Source organism: Cyprinodon tularosa, unplaced genomic scaffold (genome assembly GCF_016077235.1).
Source record: "Cyprinodon tularosa strain WSP-4 unplaced genomic scaffold, ASM1607723v1 ctg14, whole genome shotgun sequence".
NCBI lineage: Eukaryota > Metazoa > Chordata > Actinopteri > Cyprinodontiformes > Cyprinodontidae > Cyprinodon > Cyprinodon tularosa.
This window is the reverse complement of record NW_024038220.1, coordinates 2204703-2225358: the sequence shown is the minus strand read 5'-3', so window position 1 is coordinate 2225358 and position 20656 is coordinate 2204703. Positions and strand designations below refer to the sequence as shown.

Below are 20656 nucleotides of genomic sequence, written 5' to 3'. Positions count from 1 at the left end.
AGCAAAGATAAGGCTGCATGATTGTGACTGTGTGTCAGAGGGAATCTGCACACCACAACTGCAGCATGTCCTCATATACACACAACGGCAAAAAAAACAACCCAAAAAAAACAATTTTTTTTATATGCACTCTGCATCCCCTGCAGCAGTGTACCAGAACGGGAAATTTAGACTGCAATGCTTAGCCTTAGAATCTGATTAACTTCTGGAAAAATTGTTCTTCATTGTGTTCTTGCCAATCTACCGCATTGCAATTTGGGGACAAACAAAACTATACACAACATTGGACTTATTTCAAGCAGTTCTTAAAGATAGACAACAAGCCTCTATGAAACAGTGTCACTGCTTTTAAATTGTTTTTATTGTTTTATATTTGTGCATATGTATTAATTGGTTTTATTTTTGTAACCAGGTTGTATTGCAGCCCTCTGCCCAGGTCCCCCTTGAAAATGAGATCCAGATCTCAACGGGGTTTACCTGGTTAAATAAAGGAAATAAAAATATATACACTATATATATATATATATATATATATATATATATATATATATATATATATATATATATATATATATATATATATATATATATATATATATATATATATATATATACAGGTGCTGGTCATAAAATTAGAATATCATGAAAAAGTAGATTGATTTCAGTAATTCCATTTAAAAAGTGAAACTTGTATATTATATTCATACATTACATACAAACTCATATATTTCAGATGTTTATTTTGTTTAATTTTGATGATTACAAATGACAACAAATGAAAATCTCAAATTCATCATATCAGAAAATTAGAATATTGTGAAAAGGTTCAAAATTGATGGCCCCTGGTGCCACACTCTAATCAGCTAATTAACTCAAACCACCTGCAAAAGCCTTTAAATGGTCTTTCAGTCTAGTTCTATAGGCTACACAATCATGGGGAAGACTGCTGACTTGACAGTTGTCCAAAAGACGACCATCGACACCTTGCACAAGGAGGGCAAGACACAAAAGGTCATCGCTAAAGAGGCTGGCTGTTCACAGAGCTCAGTGTCCAAGCTCATTAATAGAGAGGCGAAGGGAAGGAAAAGATGTGGTCGAAAAAAGTGTACAAGCAAGAGAGATAACCGCACCCTGGAGAGGATTGTGAAACAAAACCCATTCAAAAATGTGGGGGAGATTCACAAAGAGTGGACTGCAGCTGGAGTGAGTGCTTCAAGAACCACCACACACAGACGTATGAAAGACATGGGTTTCTGCTGTCGCATTCCTTGTGTCAAGCCACTCTTGAACCACAGACAGCGTCAGAAGCGTCTTGCCTGGGCTAAAGAGAAACAGGACTGGACTGCTGGTGAGTGGTCCAAAGTCATGTTCTCTGATGAAAGTAAATTTTGCATTTCCTTTGGAAATCAAGGTCCCAGAGTCTGGAGGAAAAGAAGAGAGGCACTTCATCCACGTTGCTTGAAGTCCAGTGTAAAGTTTCCACAGTCAGTGATGGTTTGGGGTGCCATGTCATCTGCTGGTGTTGGTCCATTGTGTTTTCTGAGGTCCAGGGTCAACGCAGCCACATACCAGGAAGTTTTAGAGCACTTCATGCTTCCTGCAGCTGACCAACTTTTTGGAGATGCAGATTTCATTTTCCAACAGGACTTGGCACCTGCACACAGTGCCAAAGCTACCAGTACCTGGTTGAAGGACCATGGTATCCCTGTTCTTAATTGGCCAGCAAACTCTCCTGACCTTAACCCCATAGAAAATCTATGGGGTATTGTGAAGAAGAAGATGCAATACACCAGACCCAACAATTCAGAAGAGCTAAAAGCCACTATTAGAGCAACCTGGGCTATCATAACACCTGAGCAGTGCCACAGACTGATCGACTCCATGCCACGCCGCATTGCTGCAGTAATACAGGCCAAAGGAGGCCCAACTAAATACTGAGTGCTGTACATGCTCATACTTTTCATGTTCATACTTTTCAGTTGGCCAACATTTCTATAAATCCTTTGTTTTTATTGGTCTTCAGTAATATTCTAATTTTCTGATATGATGAATTTGAGATTTTCATTTGTTGTCATTTGTAATCATCAAAATTAAACAAAATAAACATCTGAAATATATGAGTTTGTATGTAATGTATGAATATAATATACAAGTTTCACTTTTTAAATGGAATTACTGAAATCAATCTACTTTTTCATGATATTCTAATTTTATGACCAGCACCTGTATATACACAATATATATATATATATATATATATATATATATATATAGAGAGAGAGAGAGAGAGAGAGACAGAGAGAGAGAGAGAGAGAGAGAGAGAGAGAAAAGAAAAAAGGAACCATAAAGCACCTTACATACCACACACTAGGATGTGCTGCTATTTCCTTCTGTGTGGCTCCTTTTCATATTTTATCAACTAAATTTAAGTTTAGTAGAAACAATCAACATATACTATATATATAATATATGGCTTTTCAGCATCAGAGGCCTGTGGGGTACTGTCCTACCAGGATGTGCTGTTTTGCACAAGGAGGCATATATTTAAAAAAATCAAGTATAGGATATAATTTTTTATATATTCGATAAATTAATGTTGCTGAACTTAATCTAATAGTGTAATAGTGCATGAATTTTTCTCCGTGCTTTCGCTGCTTGCCACGTTTCGCTCAGTGGGGCACGAAGGAAGAAACAGCATGTGGAAATATTGAAGAAGTTAATCCTAACTGATCTAAAAGAGGTAAGTGATTTAGATGAATATACTGTATATTTTCTCTTGTTTTAAGTGTATTCCACTGCCATAGCCGATTCATATGACAACCAAGTAGGATAAACCTTTAGTTCACGGGCTCAAAAGAAATAAAAAAGAAACAGACACTATTTTATATTATTCAATATTTTTATTTTACATTTCAAAATATTTAGAAATATTTGTATCTGCTAATAATAAACTAAGCAAGCGATAGTTCAATAAGCAAATATAGTGTCACATTTGGGATGGAAATAGGAATTTAAATTCTTGTATGTCCAGTAAGGGAAATTATTTTTTATATTTCCTGCTCTAAAAACAAGAAACTGGGTAATTGAGCAATTTGGGTCACTCTTCCTTTGAAAACACTCGCTCTATTCAGCCAAGTACAATAAATTACTTAAAATCAGATTTGGGTGCTTTTAATCACAAGTAAATGGATAGATGTGATTATATTTACTATAAAATTTAGGCTAAAAAAGATATATTTAGTTTTACTCTAATTTTTCCATTGTAAGTTTGAAAAATTAGAGATTAAAAATAAGGAGCCCTTATATATGCAACAATCACCTGTCGTTTTGACACAGTACTCTGTATTTTTCCTTAAAACAAAGTCAGGTGCCACACAAAACCCCTCTAGGGGTACAAATGTTCACCTGCCTTGGGGAGCTGAGCCAATAAACAGTCTTAACAGTGCAGGGTTCACATTTTCACAACACTTTCCTCATGTATATATGTAAATAAGTAGGTAAATGTTTTAAAAAACATTGTTTCTGCTGCCGCCATGCTCATTAAAAGTCAGGGTACTAGCATAATACTATTGTAACTCTAGAAGTTTCAGGGTAACCAGCGCCTGTGCTGAAATGCGGTGGGGTGGGGAGCCCACATGCCAGTTAAAGCATAGATATTAAGGACTATTGTGCTCAGAAAATGAACATACTGGCCTGATTTCAGCTTACGGTGACTTTTGAGTGTAATGGAGCACTATGCTGAGATAAGCTGGAGAGAACCCAGCTGATTTTGAAAAATATGTTAAATTGCTGAATTGAAAAGAAAGCTACAAAAAACCTTGCTCAATGAAGATAATGACAACTTCTGATTTTTACTCCTAGATCTAAGTGCTGCATTTGATTAAGCTGAGAATGTATTCTACTGGATAGGCTTAAAAACTTTATCCGACTTACTGGAAACATACACATGGCTGAGCTCTTTTTTATGTCATATATCTTAGAATGTTAGCTTTATTAAGAGTCCCTCAAGGACCTTTGCTTGGTAGCCTGGGTGCCAGTCAGAACTTAGTCCCGCCCACAAGGTTTGAGTTCGGGGAAGTTCGGTCTGGCTGTGCTCCATAGTAGCGCGAGTATTATCACCCACTGTCAGGCGATCCAATCAAATTGTCAGGGCGGGCTTTATACGATGATGGACAGATGATCAAGAGTAACGTAATCAACCACGTGACCAAAGCGCGCTAGGGTGACAACAATAATGGCTGCCGCTGGAGAGTTTGGGTGAGTAGATTCTGCTATTAGGTCTGTTCTAGAAGATATCGACAGCAAATTAATTTTAAAAGAGGAACAAAGAAACGCGATCAAGTCTCATCTTCTTATTCTAGGCGTGAAACTGCACGCTTTGATTTTTGTGGACAACAACTATGCCTCGCTTAACATACGTCACGCACTCCGTTGCTCTTATTGGTTGTAGGTCTATCCAATTGAGTGCAGAGGCATTTTTTTTCCTGGTTCGTTCGAAACACGCCCCATAATCACAGCTCTATGGAGCAGCATCAGACTCATATTCTGACTAGAATTGAGTCGGACTACGTCAGGCTATTTGCTTGGACCACTGCTTTTTTTCTCTCTCTACGTTATCTTATTCCTCTCAGTTACCTTTTTTTTCATTTAATGTCCCTTTTCATTGCTATGCAGACAGTTCACATGTGTACATACCCTTCACTACCGAAACTGTGCTGATTTGCTGAGGCCTGTCAATAAGCCATTAAAGGCTGACTTTTAAATAATTTTTTGAATCTTAACAAAGACAAGACAGACTTAAAGTTAATCCGTCATCAGAAACGCCTAACCTTACCCTAAAATTTGACATCTATATGAAACAATTTATAGGTACGATGAAGATTCTGGGGCTGTAATTTGATCCTGGGCTTCCTTTCTAGCCTCCCTTACAGGTCGTTGCTAAGACTGCCTTTTACCATCTCAGGAAAATTGAAAAAAATAGGCAAATCAAAGCTTTGAAAATGCAGATTTTCACGCATGAATTTGCGTCCTAAGGCATTACTGCAAAGGCTTTTTGTCTTTAGAGGTTTTTGAAGCCGTTTTTTTTTTTTATGCAGCTGTTATGTTTTAAGGAAAAGTGGGAATTTTGAGTCTATTACCCCAGTGCTGTCATCCCTTCACTGGCTGACTTGTCATGCTTGAGGTCACTTCAAGATCCTGTCGCTCACCTACAAGGTTTTTAACGGTCTGTCGCCTTCTTACCTCTCAGACCTTCTGCACCTATATCTCTCTCCTCAAGCTCTTAGATCTCAAGGCACTTGCCTTTTAAAATTGCTAAAGCATGAAGATAACCTATTTGTGAGCATGCATTCTCTTTTTGTGCCCCTTTTCTGTGGAACAACCATGCTCTGGACATTTGGCAGTCAGGTTCTGTGGATGTTCTTTTCAAAGTAAAGGTAAAGACCCACATGTTAGCTTTTTTTTTAATCTGTATTGTTTTAAACAGTCTTTATACCCTTTGTGGCTGTTCAGCGTTTTATATGAAAGTGCTACATGAAGTTATTATAATTATTATTATTAACCCTAAGACTACCCCTTTTGTGTGCCTGGTTTAAAAAGAATTTCAGTTTTCAGAGGTAAAGCGAGTCTGCTTTGTTTTCTTAAATCTTCTAAATAATAATTTTAGGGAATTGCGTCATCATTTGCAGAAGACTCATAAACTATACAAGAAGAATGAATAATTTTTTTGTCCAAATTTACTGTAGCAGCTTTATTCCCACAAACATCGTCACATTCAGCTCTTAATTAGTTTCACACTTGCTGACTTTGCTCTGCTTCAGAAGCATTGCTTTGAGTTTCTGCATGTGTTTCTTCACCCCAAGGCTCTGTCTGAACACATTTCTGCAAGCAGGGTCCAATTTGTTTATTGTCTGTCAAATACAGTAGAGGGTATGTGCACTAAGAGGCACGAGACACTGCACTGTGAACGCCTTGTGGGATTCAGTTAATCTTCATGGCTCTATTATGCTAGACAGAGCTAGAAATTCAGTTCTGCAACAAAAGAACCGGTCATGCAAGCAGCTTCTGGGGCCTACCTGTGTTGTTTGGCTTTTTGCCACTGCTGATCTGCTTCAGCCTCTTTTGGTGCGATTTGCCACTGTAGTGAATCTGGGCCTGGGCAGCTGAGTTCAGCTGGATGTTGCAGACCTCACACAGTGTGTAGGTGCGCTGCCTCCGTTCCCTTTTGGGTCTGTTGGGTGGAGAGTGGAGATTGTCCCCCAGCGATGGGTCTTGACGTTTTTCACCCTCGTCCTGGATCTCCAAGCTTGATTCACTGTCCATTTGCACTACTTCTAGAAAAGATGAGGGACTGAAAGGACGTTTCATACCTGCAACAGAATCAGAGATCAGATAATAGATGGGGATGAATACAAGATAAAGGGCCATAAACTGCATGACTGACAGTTCTGCATTTTATCAACCTAGTCGGATTTTTTATAATCTATATAAACCATATCATTGAACCCATTATAGTAATAATTCAACTGATCTCACATTGGAGGAAAGTACCTCTGCATTTAACCCATCTCCTTAGGTAGAAGCGGGCTGCCACAGTGGGGCGCCCGGGGAGGAATCAGGGATTAAGGGTCTTGCTCAGAGAGCTACAGTTACAGTCTGTGGGAGTGGGACTCAAACTGAGAACCTCTATGCTCTCACCACTCAACCACAAATGTAAAATAACAACAGTAGTTCCCTAACGAGTGATGGTTCCACAGGAGAAAAAGCTCAAGCTGAAACGCTTTAATGTCTTACTACTGCAACCACTGATCAGGCCCGAAGTCTAGGTGTAGTGCTGGATTCAGACTTGAACCTCCAAAAGCATTTAAAGACAATTACAAGGTCGGCTTTCTATCACTTGAAGAACATTTCCAGGATTAAAGGACTAATGTCTCAGCATGATCTGGAAAAACTAATCCATGCGTTTATTTTTAGTCGAATTGATTACTGCAATGGTGTTTTCACAGGTCTGCCTAAAAAGTGGATCAGACAGCTGCAGCTGATCCAGAACGCTGCTGCCCGTGTCCTCACTAAGACTAAGAAAGTAGAGCACATCACCCCAGTTCTAAAGTCCTTACACTGGCTCCCTGTATCTCAGAGAATAGACTTTAAAATACTTCTGTTAGTCTATAAATCCCTGAATGGCTTAGCACCTAAATACATTACAGACTTGCTATCAGTGTATCAACCCTCCAGACCACTCAGGTCTTCTGACTCCAGCCTGCTCTGCATACCTAGAACCAGAACTAAACATGGAGAAGCAGCATTTAGTTCCTATGCTCCACTTATCTGGAACAAACTTCCAGAAAACTGTAAAAGTGCGGAAAGCCTGAGTTCCTTTAAATCAAGACTAAAAACACATTTGTTTAGGATTGCCTTCGACTATTCTAGTTAAACAGTTCAACAAAAACATGTTTTCTTTAATCCAACTGTTTTTAATATTCTTTTTTTGTTTCTGCATTTTTTTTTTATTTTATTTTTTTTTTATTTTTTCCTACTTGCTTTGATTCTGTTTTATCTTCCTGTATTTTAATCATGTAAAGCACTTTGCATTGTCTTTGTACTGAATTGTGCTATACAAATAAATTTGCTTTGCCTTGCCTTGCCTTGGAAGAAGCTTAAAATGAAATGAAACTACATTTGTGTCTAATATACAGTAAGCTTGTCTGTGCACCTGTGAGCATATTAGAACAGACAAGAAAAGCTTTGACAGCTTTCATTTACAGAGTTGTAGTTGGTCACTGGATCCAACAGAGCTCCACTTGGGGGAGACAGAGTGCTTTAGCATGGCTCTCTGAGGAACAGTAACCCACTGTTCAAAGCTGTTTTATAAGCGATAACCACCTCTGTTTGTTATCCTTGCAAGCCAAAAATTAGACAGGAACCTCTATTTAGCATTAAAAAACAGAAGTATCTCAGTAAGATCCTGCCTTTACTCTCCTGTGAGAATGGCAGAATTGTAAATGTAATATTTAAAATTTTAAAAACATTTTATATAAGCCTTAATACTTATCTAGTAGACGTTTTAGCTACAAAGATAGAAAACCTTTAAAAAATAGATATGCTATACAATTCCTGTCAGACTATAAATAAGTGAAAATGTCAACAGGATCGAGACACTGAAAGATCACTTTGGAAAGACCCTGAAAAACACCAATCTGTGCCTTCCAAGACTGATTTTCTGTCTCTCCATCAAATGATTCACCTCTTAAGCCAAAACCCAAGCACACGCAAAAAGTGAAGCCAAGTCTTCTATCCATACAGACAAACATAAAGAACATACACTTTGACGCACAAAAGTAAACACAGACGGTATACGATTCTCAAAAATACATTACAGCAAGCCGCTCTATGAAAGCAGCAATTCATGTTGCCAATCTGGGAGCACTCAAGAGGCTCTGTCAGATGTTTTCTAAAGAGCCTTAAATAACGCAGCTCTCTGGCACTGAATTAAACAAAAACAAAACAGCAACTTTTTAGTCCTCACCCAAGAATCTCCTTACAAGCATGCCAAGCAACTAGAGCAGTTGGTCAGAATTAGCATGGTTGTGAAAACTAAACCCAAAATGAAGACCTGCAGAATGTAATATGCAGAGAAAATTATACTCCTCTGTTTTCTAAGAGACCAATAATCAAGAGGTTTTTCAAAGAAATCTAACTTTTGGTTAAGCTAAAAGCTTATTGTAAATTGCAGCACTTCTTCAAAACTCACAAGGAGAGAAAAAAGGTTCAGCACTTAATATCTGATAAAGTCTCCTAATGTTTTTATAATTTTTTTTTACAGACATTTTTTTGTAACCTCAATTTCTGATAGATTATTCTAACAATAAGAATTTTGTTTGGACGCCACACTTTCATGCAGTTTTATTATAATAAAAACTTTAATTGTTATGAATGCAATAACTGAAATAAGAAAACAAGCTGTTTTAATAGAGCATCATTGGACTGTGAATTAAAGTCCAGTTTTAATTTCATTGTCACTCACAGACAAGTTCAATCCAATACAGCTTTATTTGTACCGCAATTTAAAATCCTCCAAGGACCAAAAGGCTGTACAGAGAACAACAATCCGTGGACACAAAAGGGAAAAAAAAATTTTAAAACAATAAAATAGATATAAAAAATATAAAATACGAACTTAAAAGGTCTGTCATAAAAATTTCATTTAAAAAAGTCCAATTTAAGATTTTATGTAATGTAAAACACAATAAACAAGTAACATTCAATGCGTTTACGCTGGGTGGGAAATTTTGAGTAGATTTTGTAAACATGTCTTTATATTCAAATTTGGTGAAAACAAACTGTAATTTCATTATACTGTTTTTATAAAATCTCAGATTAGTGAATTTTAAGGGTTTTGTTTTTAGATGAACTGGATGTCTCTATTTTTTCTTTTCTCTTATTCCTCATCTGTCCCACTCTTCAGCATCAGTATCCCTTAAAAGATCAGAAAAGGGTGACGCTACTTTCTTTTTCCCGGTGCTTTGAATCCACCTGCTGGATAGTGAATCACCAGGACCAGATCCTTTTAACATCTTTATTCCGTGATTTAGTTTACACTACGGGATTACAAGTATTTCCTGCAGTTTGGGCTGAGACTAGAAATCATGCAGAGTCCATGCACAAATTTTGTGGGTGAAGACAGGACAAGTGATTGCCAGACGGATAGCTTGTCGAAGGGTGAAAGGACCAGCCTACAGTAGGCTGCTGTTATCATGTTCTGATACCCCTACGCACTGCAATGCCTTCTCCCCTCACATATGGGAGCCATAAATCAGCATCGGAATCTTGCTGATGGACCAGAAAGCCCCCACCGTAGCAGCTCCCCAATAAGAAAACTGTATTTGACATTTTTTTCTCTTCCTCAAAGATGAAATACTGTTTCACTTCCCCACCTTAAATAAAATCAAACCACAGGCCCACCAGTGAGACCATCCCCACCCATCCAGTGTGGCCACTGTAACCACGGGGGGGCGTTTTTTTTCTGGGTAGGACACAGACTGGCCTCCAGATGTACAGGTGCTGGTCATAAAATTAGAATATCATGAAAAAGTAGATTGATTTCAGTAATTCCATTTAAAAAGTGAAACTTGTATATTATATTCATACATTACATACAAACTCATATATTTCAGATGTTTATTTTGTTTAATTTTGATGATTACAAATGACAACAAATGAAAATCTCAAATTCATCATATCAGAAAATTAGAATATTGTGAAAAGGTTCAAAATTGATGGCCCCTGGTGCCACACTCTAATCAGCTAATTAACTCAAACCACCTGCAAAAGCCTTTAAATGGTCTTTCAGTCTAGTTCTATAGGCTACACAATCATGGGGAAGACTGCTGACTTGACAGTTGTCCAAAAGACGACCATCGACACCTTGCACAAGGAGGGCAAGACACAAAAGGTCATCGCTAAAGAGGCTGGCTGTTCACAGAGCTCAGTGTCCAAGCACATTAATAGAGAGGCGAAGGGAAGGAAAAGATGTGGTCGAAAAAAGTGTACAAGCAAGAGAGATAACCGCACCCTGGAGAGGATTGTGAAACAAAACCCATTCAAAAATGTGGGGGAGATTCACAAAGAGTGGACTGCAGCTGGAGTGAGTGCTTCAAGAACCACCACACACAGACGTATGAAAGACATGGGTTTCTGCTGTCGCATTCCTTGTGTCAAGCCACTCTTGAACCACAGACAGCGTCAGAAGCGTCTTGCCTGGGCTAAAGAGAAACAGGACTGGACTGCTGGTGAGTGGTCCAAAGTCATGTTCTCTGATGAAAGTAAATTTTGCATTTCCTTTGGAAATCAAGGTCCCAGAGTCTGGAGGAAAAGAAGAGAGGCACTTCATCCACGTTGCTTGAAGTCCAGTGTAAAGTTTCCACAGTCAGTGATGGTTTGGGGTGCCATGTCATCTGCTGGTGTTGGTCCATTGTGTTTTCTGAGGTCCAGGGTCAACGCAGCCACATACCAGGAAGTTTTAGAGCACTTCATGCTTCCTGCAGCTGACCAACTTTTTGGAGATGCAGATTTCATTTTCCAACAGGACTTGGCACCTGCACACAGTGCCAAAGCTACCAGTACCTGGTTGAAGGACCATGGTATCCCTGTTCTTAATTGGCCAGCAAACTCTCCTGACCTTAACCCCATAGAAAATCTATGGGGTATTGTGAAGAAGAAGATGCAATACACCAGACCCAACAATTCAGAAGAGCTAAAAGCCACTATTAGAGCAACCTGGGCTATCATAACACCTGAGCAGTGCCACAGACTGATCGACTCCATGCCACGCCGCATTGCTGCAGTAATACAGGCCAAAGGAGGCCCAACTAAATACTGAGTGCTGTACATGCTCATACTTTTCATGTTCATACTTTTCAGTTGGCCAACATTTCTATAAATCCTTTGTTTTTATTGGTCTTCAGTAATATTCTAATTTTCTGATATGATGAATTTGAGATTTTCAATTGTTGTCATTTGTAATCATCAAAATTAAACAAAATAAACATCTGAAATATATGAGTTTGTATGTAATGTATGAATATAATATACAAGTTTCACTTTTTAAATGGAATTACTGAAATCAATCTACTTTTTCATGATATTCTAATTTTATGACCAGCACCTGTATCAATGTAAACATGGGAGGAATGTCAGCAGCTTGAATCAAACTGATGAGAGGTGACCACCTATGAGTGAAAGTCAGATTTGTACTCAGGTCACACATCTAACATGAGCTGCCAGAGGACACAACTACACGGGTTACATTCACAAACATAGGCTGCCCTTCAACTCTGTAAACAAACGGCGAGCAATCCAGCGAATATGTGAAATCCGTAAACAAAACGGAGGAATTACAGCTTGACTAAATATTAGTCAGTTATTAGGGTGACACTGTGACTGACCTCGGTTATATGAATAAATGCTAAAAGCAGATGCCATATTCCTCATAACTTATCTATAGTGCAAGTGGAAGCATAAAAAAAAATAGTAACTCAGCCTGAAAAATGTACTGTAGACTGTATAAATCCCAGAATAGTGCCACATCATGGGGAGATGCATAATATGCTCAATCTACTGTAGGCAGAAATGGTTGATACAGACCTTTGTTAAGACTTCAGGTACTTCAGTAACAGAGCATAGAGAGCGATTACTGAACGGGTTTTTTATAACTGCTTCCGATTTCAAACCTTTCATACAGTAACAGAGAGGTATGCCAAGTACTGGATGAAGAGGTGGATGGTATTCGCCACTAAACTTTGGAGCGGTTCATATTCAGTGATGAATCATACTTCAGTGTCTGGTTGTGCTTTCAATGACTGAGTTTGGCAGTTGCCAGAAAAACAGTAATTGCAGGTCTGCACTGTTCAGAATGTAAACATTGGTGGCATTATGGTGTGGGCTTTTTTTTCAGTGGTTGGACTTAGACCGTGTCTCTAGTGAATTTCTTAATCAGGCATAAAATAACAACAACAACAAAAAATAGGGGGATTTTGTTTCTTCCGAATAATGTGGAAAACCTACTATTCAAACTTTAACATGCCATCTTACAATGGGCAAAGCAAGGTCATGTAGGAAATGGATAAGTGAGTTTAGATTAGACAAACTAGAATGGCCTACGCAGAATTCCTAATGAATGGACGAATAACAGATGCAGATGCTTATTTATGTGCTGTAAAGATGCACATAAATTCTTGTTCTTGAATTGTTATTTTTTTCTGGGGGGCAATACATATTTTATCTATAATAATTTAACAAATTTATCAAGATTTTTTTTTTTCAAAAGTTACCTACTGCACCTTTAAAAACAAAGCATTGACTGATTAGTGGTAACCAAAGCTAATCATGTTTCAAACAATACCAGAGTAGGTAAGAACAATATCTTTTCCCTTCTTATACAAATGAACATCAATACAGTTCTGGCAATCCACCATAGTTTAGAATGCAGTGTTGGAAGATAGAAGAGAGGCAGCAGAAATCACAAAGCAAGGGGTTGCTGAGGGATGAACAAAGGCTGTTGCATAATTGGTATGATCAAAGTCTTATTACTGTCATCAAAAGTGAAATGTCACCATCGCAGCCACAGAACAAACTGCAACCTCCATATGTTTGTGTTTTGCACATCCGAGTAGTGTGTAAAAGTCCAGACTGAGATCCTCCAATTAGTCTAATTACAGAAAAATCTGTGTTGTGCTTATTGAAAAAGAAACATCAGCTACATTGGTCCGAGTCAGGAAGTCAGATAGAAGTGTTTACAGTCCCCATCGCCCCTTGGCTGAGTTTAGGAGTAAATAAAGAGCAAAAGCAGATAAATGGATGGGTTTTTTTCAACCTTTGTTTGTTATACGTTTTGGCAATGCACAGAGGGTCCATTTGTTTTAGGTATTTGTGAGTTTCTGTTGTGTGAGAGAGGAACAGAGCAAATAAATCTCTGGGAGTAATGTTTACTTTGTACTGATGCATCATCATGGTCTTTCTTAAAAAAATGTATACTGTGAATATATACACTGTATACAGTTTTCGGTTTGTATAAAGTTGGTATACACAACATTGTACTGCGCAGACACTGATTTGTTAGTAGAATTGAGAAGGAGCCTACCTCCAGCAAAGAAAAACATGAATTTCACCCTGAGGTGGATGAGCAAGAAGATCAGGGCAGCTAAGAAAGGCTACAAAGGTTCACTAAAGGCAGCTCCAAAGATGCTGACCTGTTAGCAGTTCGGAGGAGTTGGATGATGCCATGAGCTACAAAAGCCTGTCCTCCTACTCTGACATTGTCAGGTTGTGTGGAGGTTTCTAGATGACCCAAATGCAGTGATGGAAGCTGATGTTGTTTCTTGTAAATTCAATGTCCAAAAAGTGCTAACAGAAACGAAAATCCACAGACAAAATACAGAAAAACCAAAATCTAGGAGACATCAGGGAAAACACACATGAGGAGCCAAGAAGTGACGAGGAAACAGTAACTGAAAAAGAACAGTATAAATGGGAGACCGAATAAAGACTAGGCTAATCAGCAGAGGTGTGGGCAGAAGCATCTAGGGAGCTAGGAGAAGGAGACTGACCCAAGAGGGCAACAGAGGGTTAACAAGAAATACATAAGAACTCACATACAACAAAAAACAACTAGAATAACACAGAATTTAAATAAAACCAATGAAAACTCAAAAAGAAAACTTAAACAGAACCAAAACTATGACAGTAATGGCCCAACGACTGGCTGACGTCCTATGCTGACCAACTATTACAAATTTCTATGCTCATGCGACTAGTGCTAAACCATCTGAGAGATCTGTTAAAGCATCTGTTTGAACCCCAGAGAATAGTTTGCTGGACAGTCTTTATGCATCACCTCTTTGAAAATCCACTCAGGGCATAACATTGGCGTCCTCCAACAGGGAAAATACTGGTAACTTTTCCGATTAGTGAGATTAGTAAAACTGTCAATCTACCTGCTAACTTTGCAGGTAGATTGACAGTTTTACCAAAAAGACAACACACAACACTAACATTTTTTTTTTCTTGTAAACGAATCTTTTGTTTTGAAAAGAAAGCCCTGCTCTGTTCTTGGATTTTTTTTAAACAATACATGGCAAAATGTGGCTGCTGTTTAACTCTAAAACAGTTAAATTCTTGCACTTTTTACATATGAGGTAACTTATTTTTTGAGCTGTCTTTGAACGCACCTTAATCATACGCATCCTAACGCAGTTTGACACTAGATGTGATGCTGAATGCAAGCATCAGAATGTTCAGTAAACCAACAAGTAGCAGAAAACTTTGTAGTTTTGCCACCCAAATAAATGTGTAAGTTGTGTAACGTTTGCAAGTTAGACTTTTAGTTAAATAATGACAAGGTAAAACATTCTAATAAATCAACATGTTAAGCTAGTTAATAATAATTTAAAAGGTTGCTACCTCTGTGAAATTACTTGCTAGTGAGTTTAGTGAGCTAGTGAGTTCCTCAAATTAACCCAATCCTCTATTACGTTAGTTCATAACCTGTCAGCACTTTGATGTTTATTCAAGAACCATCCACCTGCCACAGTGGCCAAAAAAAGTTTACTTCAGGCCCTGCATCTGGCTACATATGCATTGATCATGTTTGCGGACTTCAGTTCAGGCTTAAACATTATCACTCATGATGTGAAGCAACAGTGGCGTAGGATGTAGGAGACCATTTTATACCACTCAGCCGTTGTGTCCTCAGGCAAAATACTTCACCTGCATTGCCTAGTGATTGTAGTCAGAGGGCGGCCCAAGCGTACAGCAGCCTCTCTTTTGTCAGTGAGCCCCAGGGCAGCTGTAGCTACATGCAGCTTGCCACCATCACTGTGCAAATGGGTGAATGACTAAATGAATTTAATTTAATGAAAAAAATTAACTTATAGACACAGTGTTAAAGTCATAGATGACTTAACATTTCAGGAACAGAAAACCGAGACTTAAATACACTTGAGAAAAATTGGAAACCACATGGAACTCCGATTAAATCATATTTGACCCACTCAGGTCAAATCCTTAATTTATAAAAACCTAATCTCTGCACATTTCATAAACTGGTACTTTCTGGTAGAGTGGAAACCAGAAAATCACTGGTGAAAGAGCGCTGGAAGGAGAACAGAGGATATATTTAAAGTAAGGTGCTCTGGCTAAAAACTCATCAAACACTAAACACACAACCCAACAATGAATATGGAGACAGCAGAAAAAAAAATGGAATAACTTTGATTATTTCCTATAGAGTTACAAAGGGTTTAAATGCTGTAGATATTTCCACTTATATATCCTAAATGAGTGAAAACAACAACTGAAAGTTTACGTTTTTAGCATGACACAACACTTTAATTGGTTCTTTGCTCAATGAGCTCACCTCAATCCCATGATGAAGAGTTAGGTTAATTTTTTCACAATCTCTGCAAAAAGTACCAGTTTTCTGGCTCCAGAATCCTTACTGCTCGTAGCAGTTTAATAGTTCTTCATAAGGGCGATCACTTCATTAACTGAGGGTTGATGGTGATTTACATCCTAAGTGTCTAAGGATCCTGCACAGCCAATCCATCCAAACTCAATCTGGGTTGAACAAAGTCACTGAAGCAAGAGACACGAGGCGTAGTGCTGCTGTCAGGATGCAGCTGAGATTTTCTCGTTTAGCTGGAGTCAATGTTTGTTTCTCTTCTCTCTGTATTAAGCAGAAAGAGACTAAGAGGGAAGGTTTCAATTCAGTGCAATAAATAAAAGCAGAAGAACAATCAGGAGTGATGGGTGAGCTTAACTCTCCACTTTATTAGAGGTTAAATGACCAACGTCTGGCTCCATCATTTCCTTTGCTCGTCTTACTTTATAAAATCCCCCTATGCACACAAACTCAGTGATAATCATCATTTCTCATCTGTTTTTATTTTATGATGAATATGTTCCCACCACTTTGACGCACACCCCCAGTAGAAATGAAGGTCTGCTGCATATTCTGAAACAACGTGACAGATAGAAATGTATGCAAATGTGTGAGAGCTGCACGGGTATATAGGGGTCTGATATGAGACAATATAATGAAGTCATTAATGTCTTCTGGTATGTTTTTCCAACAATACAGTGAAGAGCTGTACACATAGCAATTCTCAAGCACTAAGACCATTGTTGCAAAGTCTAGACGAGATGCTGACATGAAACATTAATTTTATTCAGGCAAGACCAAAAACAGACCACAGTAGGATGGACAAGAATTCCCTCGCGTTATTATCTCCTGAATACGTATTTTGTTGCGATCTACATCTCACAGATGCTTAAATTCTGACAATGATTTGCTGTCACATACCTTTATTTTGGTCTAAATGTCACACAACTCAGTCAGACCTAGTTGGAGTAGCTGGTTATGTAGATTTAAAAAATTATGCACAAAAAGTCAGCCGAGTAGGCAGACTTCAACCAGTGTGGCCCTTCATATTTTTTAACCACAAAAAACAACAGAGCCGTACAGTTTTTCACTACCCAAACATCTGCCTCCCCCTAAACAGGCTAAAGTTAGCCAATGCAGGAAAGCAGACCCATATACCCCTTGTACACATTTCACCACATCTTAACTGGGGAACTGCCCAATAGGAGTAACCACAGACACTGTGAAATGTTCCATAAAACACAAGATATACTTAGACATGAAGAAACCTCAAGGCTCAGCAGCACTGCGTTCAAACAGAGACTCAGATGAAAACACCCAAATGAAGAAACAGATCTTCATTTTCCTGAATGAAAGGATGTCTAACACAGCAGCCAGCAGCAAAATTGTGTTGATTTTACAACCAGAATTGGCCCGAGCATTAGACCTAACACAATCTGTAACGACTAAATACCACAGTCTACTGAATGTTACAAGGTAAAATAGTAAAACTTGTCCTAACCAAATACTCTCTTAATCACTGGTCTTCTTTAGGATTTATTATCCCTTAGATTTGTTTTATACATTAAAATTAAATGCAGCATTACTTATTTGGAATTTCATAAGATAGATTAAATTGTGCATGACTGTGAGATGGAAAGAAACCAGCTGTATTATTATTTCATTTTATATTTTATGTTTTACAAACAAAAATCGTAAAAAGTGACCTGTACTTTCCCCCCTGAGTTAATAGCTTGTAAAGCCAGCAAGTCTTGCAAGAAATGTCTCTACCAGCTTAGCACATTTACAGTTTGAAATGTTTTCCTTTTATCAATGAATAGCATTTTCCAAGAAAAATAGAATTTTTTTTCTCCAGCTTTTATTGTCATTACACTTTCAGAACGAAATGTATTCATTGCATGTAACCCATTCCCTTGGGAAGCAGTTGGCTGCAACTGCTCTGCGCCTGAGGAGCAGTGTGGGGTTAAGAGTCTTGCTCAGGAACCCAGAGTGGCAGCCCGTGGGAGTGGGGCTCCAACTCAGAACCTCTGAATTCCAAGCTCAATGCCTAAACCACTAGGCTGCCACTCCCCAAATCTGTGGATTTTTGTTGGGATTTTCCCTATAACTAATATGAAATATTCTTGAATTTAAACCATTCTGTTGCACCTGCAGTACCCCCTGCATGTGCATTGCATGGGGTACATGAAAATATTTTATTTTCATGTAATAAATTATTATTGGCTGAGATCTGTTTTGTTTTCTGAGGACCCCATTGAAAAATTAAACAAGCTTTTATCGACCAAAAAGTAACTTTTTCCTTATATGTTTGAGTTCACCTTCAGCTTTGACACACATCAAAACCAATGAGTGGAAGACTTAGACAACTTATATTGTCATTTTGTATACACAGAGGGCCGGATCTATCAAAGGTTTGCGTGTATAAAAACGTGAGCTATTTCACTGCGCACGCTAAAACATTTACAAACTGATCTATCAACAGCGTGCTAAAATGATTTGGTCTTTAAAACGTGCTAAATAGCGCCTCTTATCCATTTAGTACTTTTTCTGCAATGAATATGCAATATGGGGCGTTTACACGCAAAAATGCGTCTTGTGGGAGGAGAACATGTAAATATATTAATTTAGCACTCGCAAAGTGATTTATCAAACCTGAAAGCAATTTTGCTGACGGTATCTGACTCTATATTTAACACGTTTCAAAAGAAGGTGCAAATGGTCTGTATGCGTAATTGCGCACACATGGCAGCGGTTATTGTCGCAAGAAGGAGACATCGAAATGAGGCAAGGAGACGCAGAGAACGCATTTTTTCACTCCGTGTGAATATTTTTGCAATGAACGAGGAAACGATCATCAAAACATATGGTTTATCCAGCATTGCCATTTTGGAGCTGTTGGGTGAACTCCGAATGGATTTGGAGCCAGCCGCAAGGAGGACGCACGCAATACCAGATATCACAAAACTCCTTGCAACATTGCACTTTTTTGCATCTGGGTCATTCCAGCGTACGGTTGCAGCGAGAGCTGGGATCTCCCAATCTTGTTTTTCAGAAGTGCTGTCCGAAGTGCTGTGCGACGGGGTCGGGGTTCTCCCCCTGTGCCTGTGGAGCAACATGCCAATGCTGCGGGGATGCGAACACACAGTAATCTCATCCACAGTCACTTCTTGTGAGCCATTTGGTATGTGCATTTTTCTACAAAACACCTGTTTTATTTTATTTTTTATTTTATTTATTTTTTTTTTTACTGCAGTGAAGTAGAAATTCAGCCACATACCACCTTAGGGAATAAAGGTTGCCAAAGTTTTTTCTTTATATATATATATATATATTTTTTTTTTTTTTTTTTTTTGGGTGTCACTGTAAGATTTAAATTTCTTAATGCACTAGTTTGTAGAAACTACAAACTACTTTGCCGCAAACCACAAAACGCGCAAAACCATCATTTAAATAGGGTGTCTCCAACAGTTTTGCACCTGCCACCAGTTACGCAATCGCTCTTGTTAAATCACCCGCAAACCATGGTTCAGCCCCTCGCGCGAAATTCCAGTTTGCGAGCGCAAATTACTGCACGCAAAATTGGATCTTGATAAATGCGGCTCAGAGTGTATGCAATAGGAATTTTTATTTTGTACAGCTTTTGTACAACACTTGGTACATACTGGATGTAGTGAAAAGCCTTGGATCGGCTGTTTTTTCATAATGAGCTATCGAAGTTCAGGTGTCTTGATCAAAACAAACTAAGTCATTCTGACTATAATTCTTGTTCTGTATTTTTTTCCCAATTCATCAAGTTTAAATGTGATTATAGGGGAGTTACCCAGTGGAGCTTAATTCTTATAAATACAGCTTCCTAATAGGATTTTATTTTGTATTTAGTTGATTCCTTACTAACCTCTAGCCAACATATTTATGTTGTTTTTTTATTTGAGATGGAAATAAAAAAATAAAATACCTAAGTATTAAATGCTCAAATTAAAAGAATAAGTAAAATAGTTTTTATTTTATAATCAGTTATTGTAGGTTTCACTTTTGGACAGTCACCAATACTTTTGACTGAGAGGGGAACAAAATGCCGATAGTGCTCTATGCCATTGCTGTTTTTAACGAACAGCCCTGAAACAGTGTGTAAACGTAAAAGGGCAGTTAAGGTCTCTTCTGACCAGAAAGTTTTGTCTTTTTCTGGCTGTAACAGACAAAACTATCCCAAAGTGTACAAAACAAACAAACATATAACTAAGATTTCGAACTTCAACAGTCAATAAAACAGAATAAAACATATACTATAAAACACAATAAAATGAAAGAAACCACAAAGGGCCAATTTAAATGAGAAATGTTTTAGCATCTTTTTAAAGTTCCACCTCTATATCTGCATCCGCTAAACGCAGACATAGAGGCAGACTGTTCTGTGGCTTTGCTGTTGCAGACGGTTTACTCTGGTTTTAAGTCTGCAGCTTTGAACAACAAAAACAACCACACTCTCTGGCCCAAGACAATTGGTAAGAAGATCTATGAAACTGAAGAAGAACAAGAAAGCTGTCTCACCCTCCCTGCTTCTTCGATTGGGTTATTTGACGGCACATTAAGTGGTAACAGTGGGAGCATTCCAGGGGCTGGACCGCAGTTAACAAGGGCAGAAAACGCCTTTAGAGAACAGCTTTCTTCTTGACCCTTTTCCCTGAAGTTCAGATTAACAGAATCTAAAAACAGAGACTGTTC

General features: G+C 38.3%; 1 protein-coding gene across 1 annotated transcript in view; it reads right to left on the bottom strand.

Moving 5' to 3' along the window:
* znf385c (zinc finger protein 385C) overlaps positions 1–6328 on the bottom strand; it is a 142672-nt gene extending 136344 nt beyond the window's left edge. The window contains exon 1 of the mRNA XM_038278312.1: positions 6075–6328. Within this exon, the coding sequence (XP_038134240.1) occupies positions 6075–6321 (247 nt within the window). The 5' untranslated portion in view covers positions 6322–6328. The remainder of the gene's footprint in view (positions 1–6074) is intronic.
* Positions 6329–20656: the final 14328 nt, after the last annotated feature.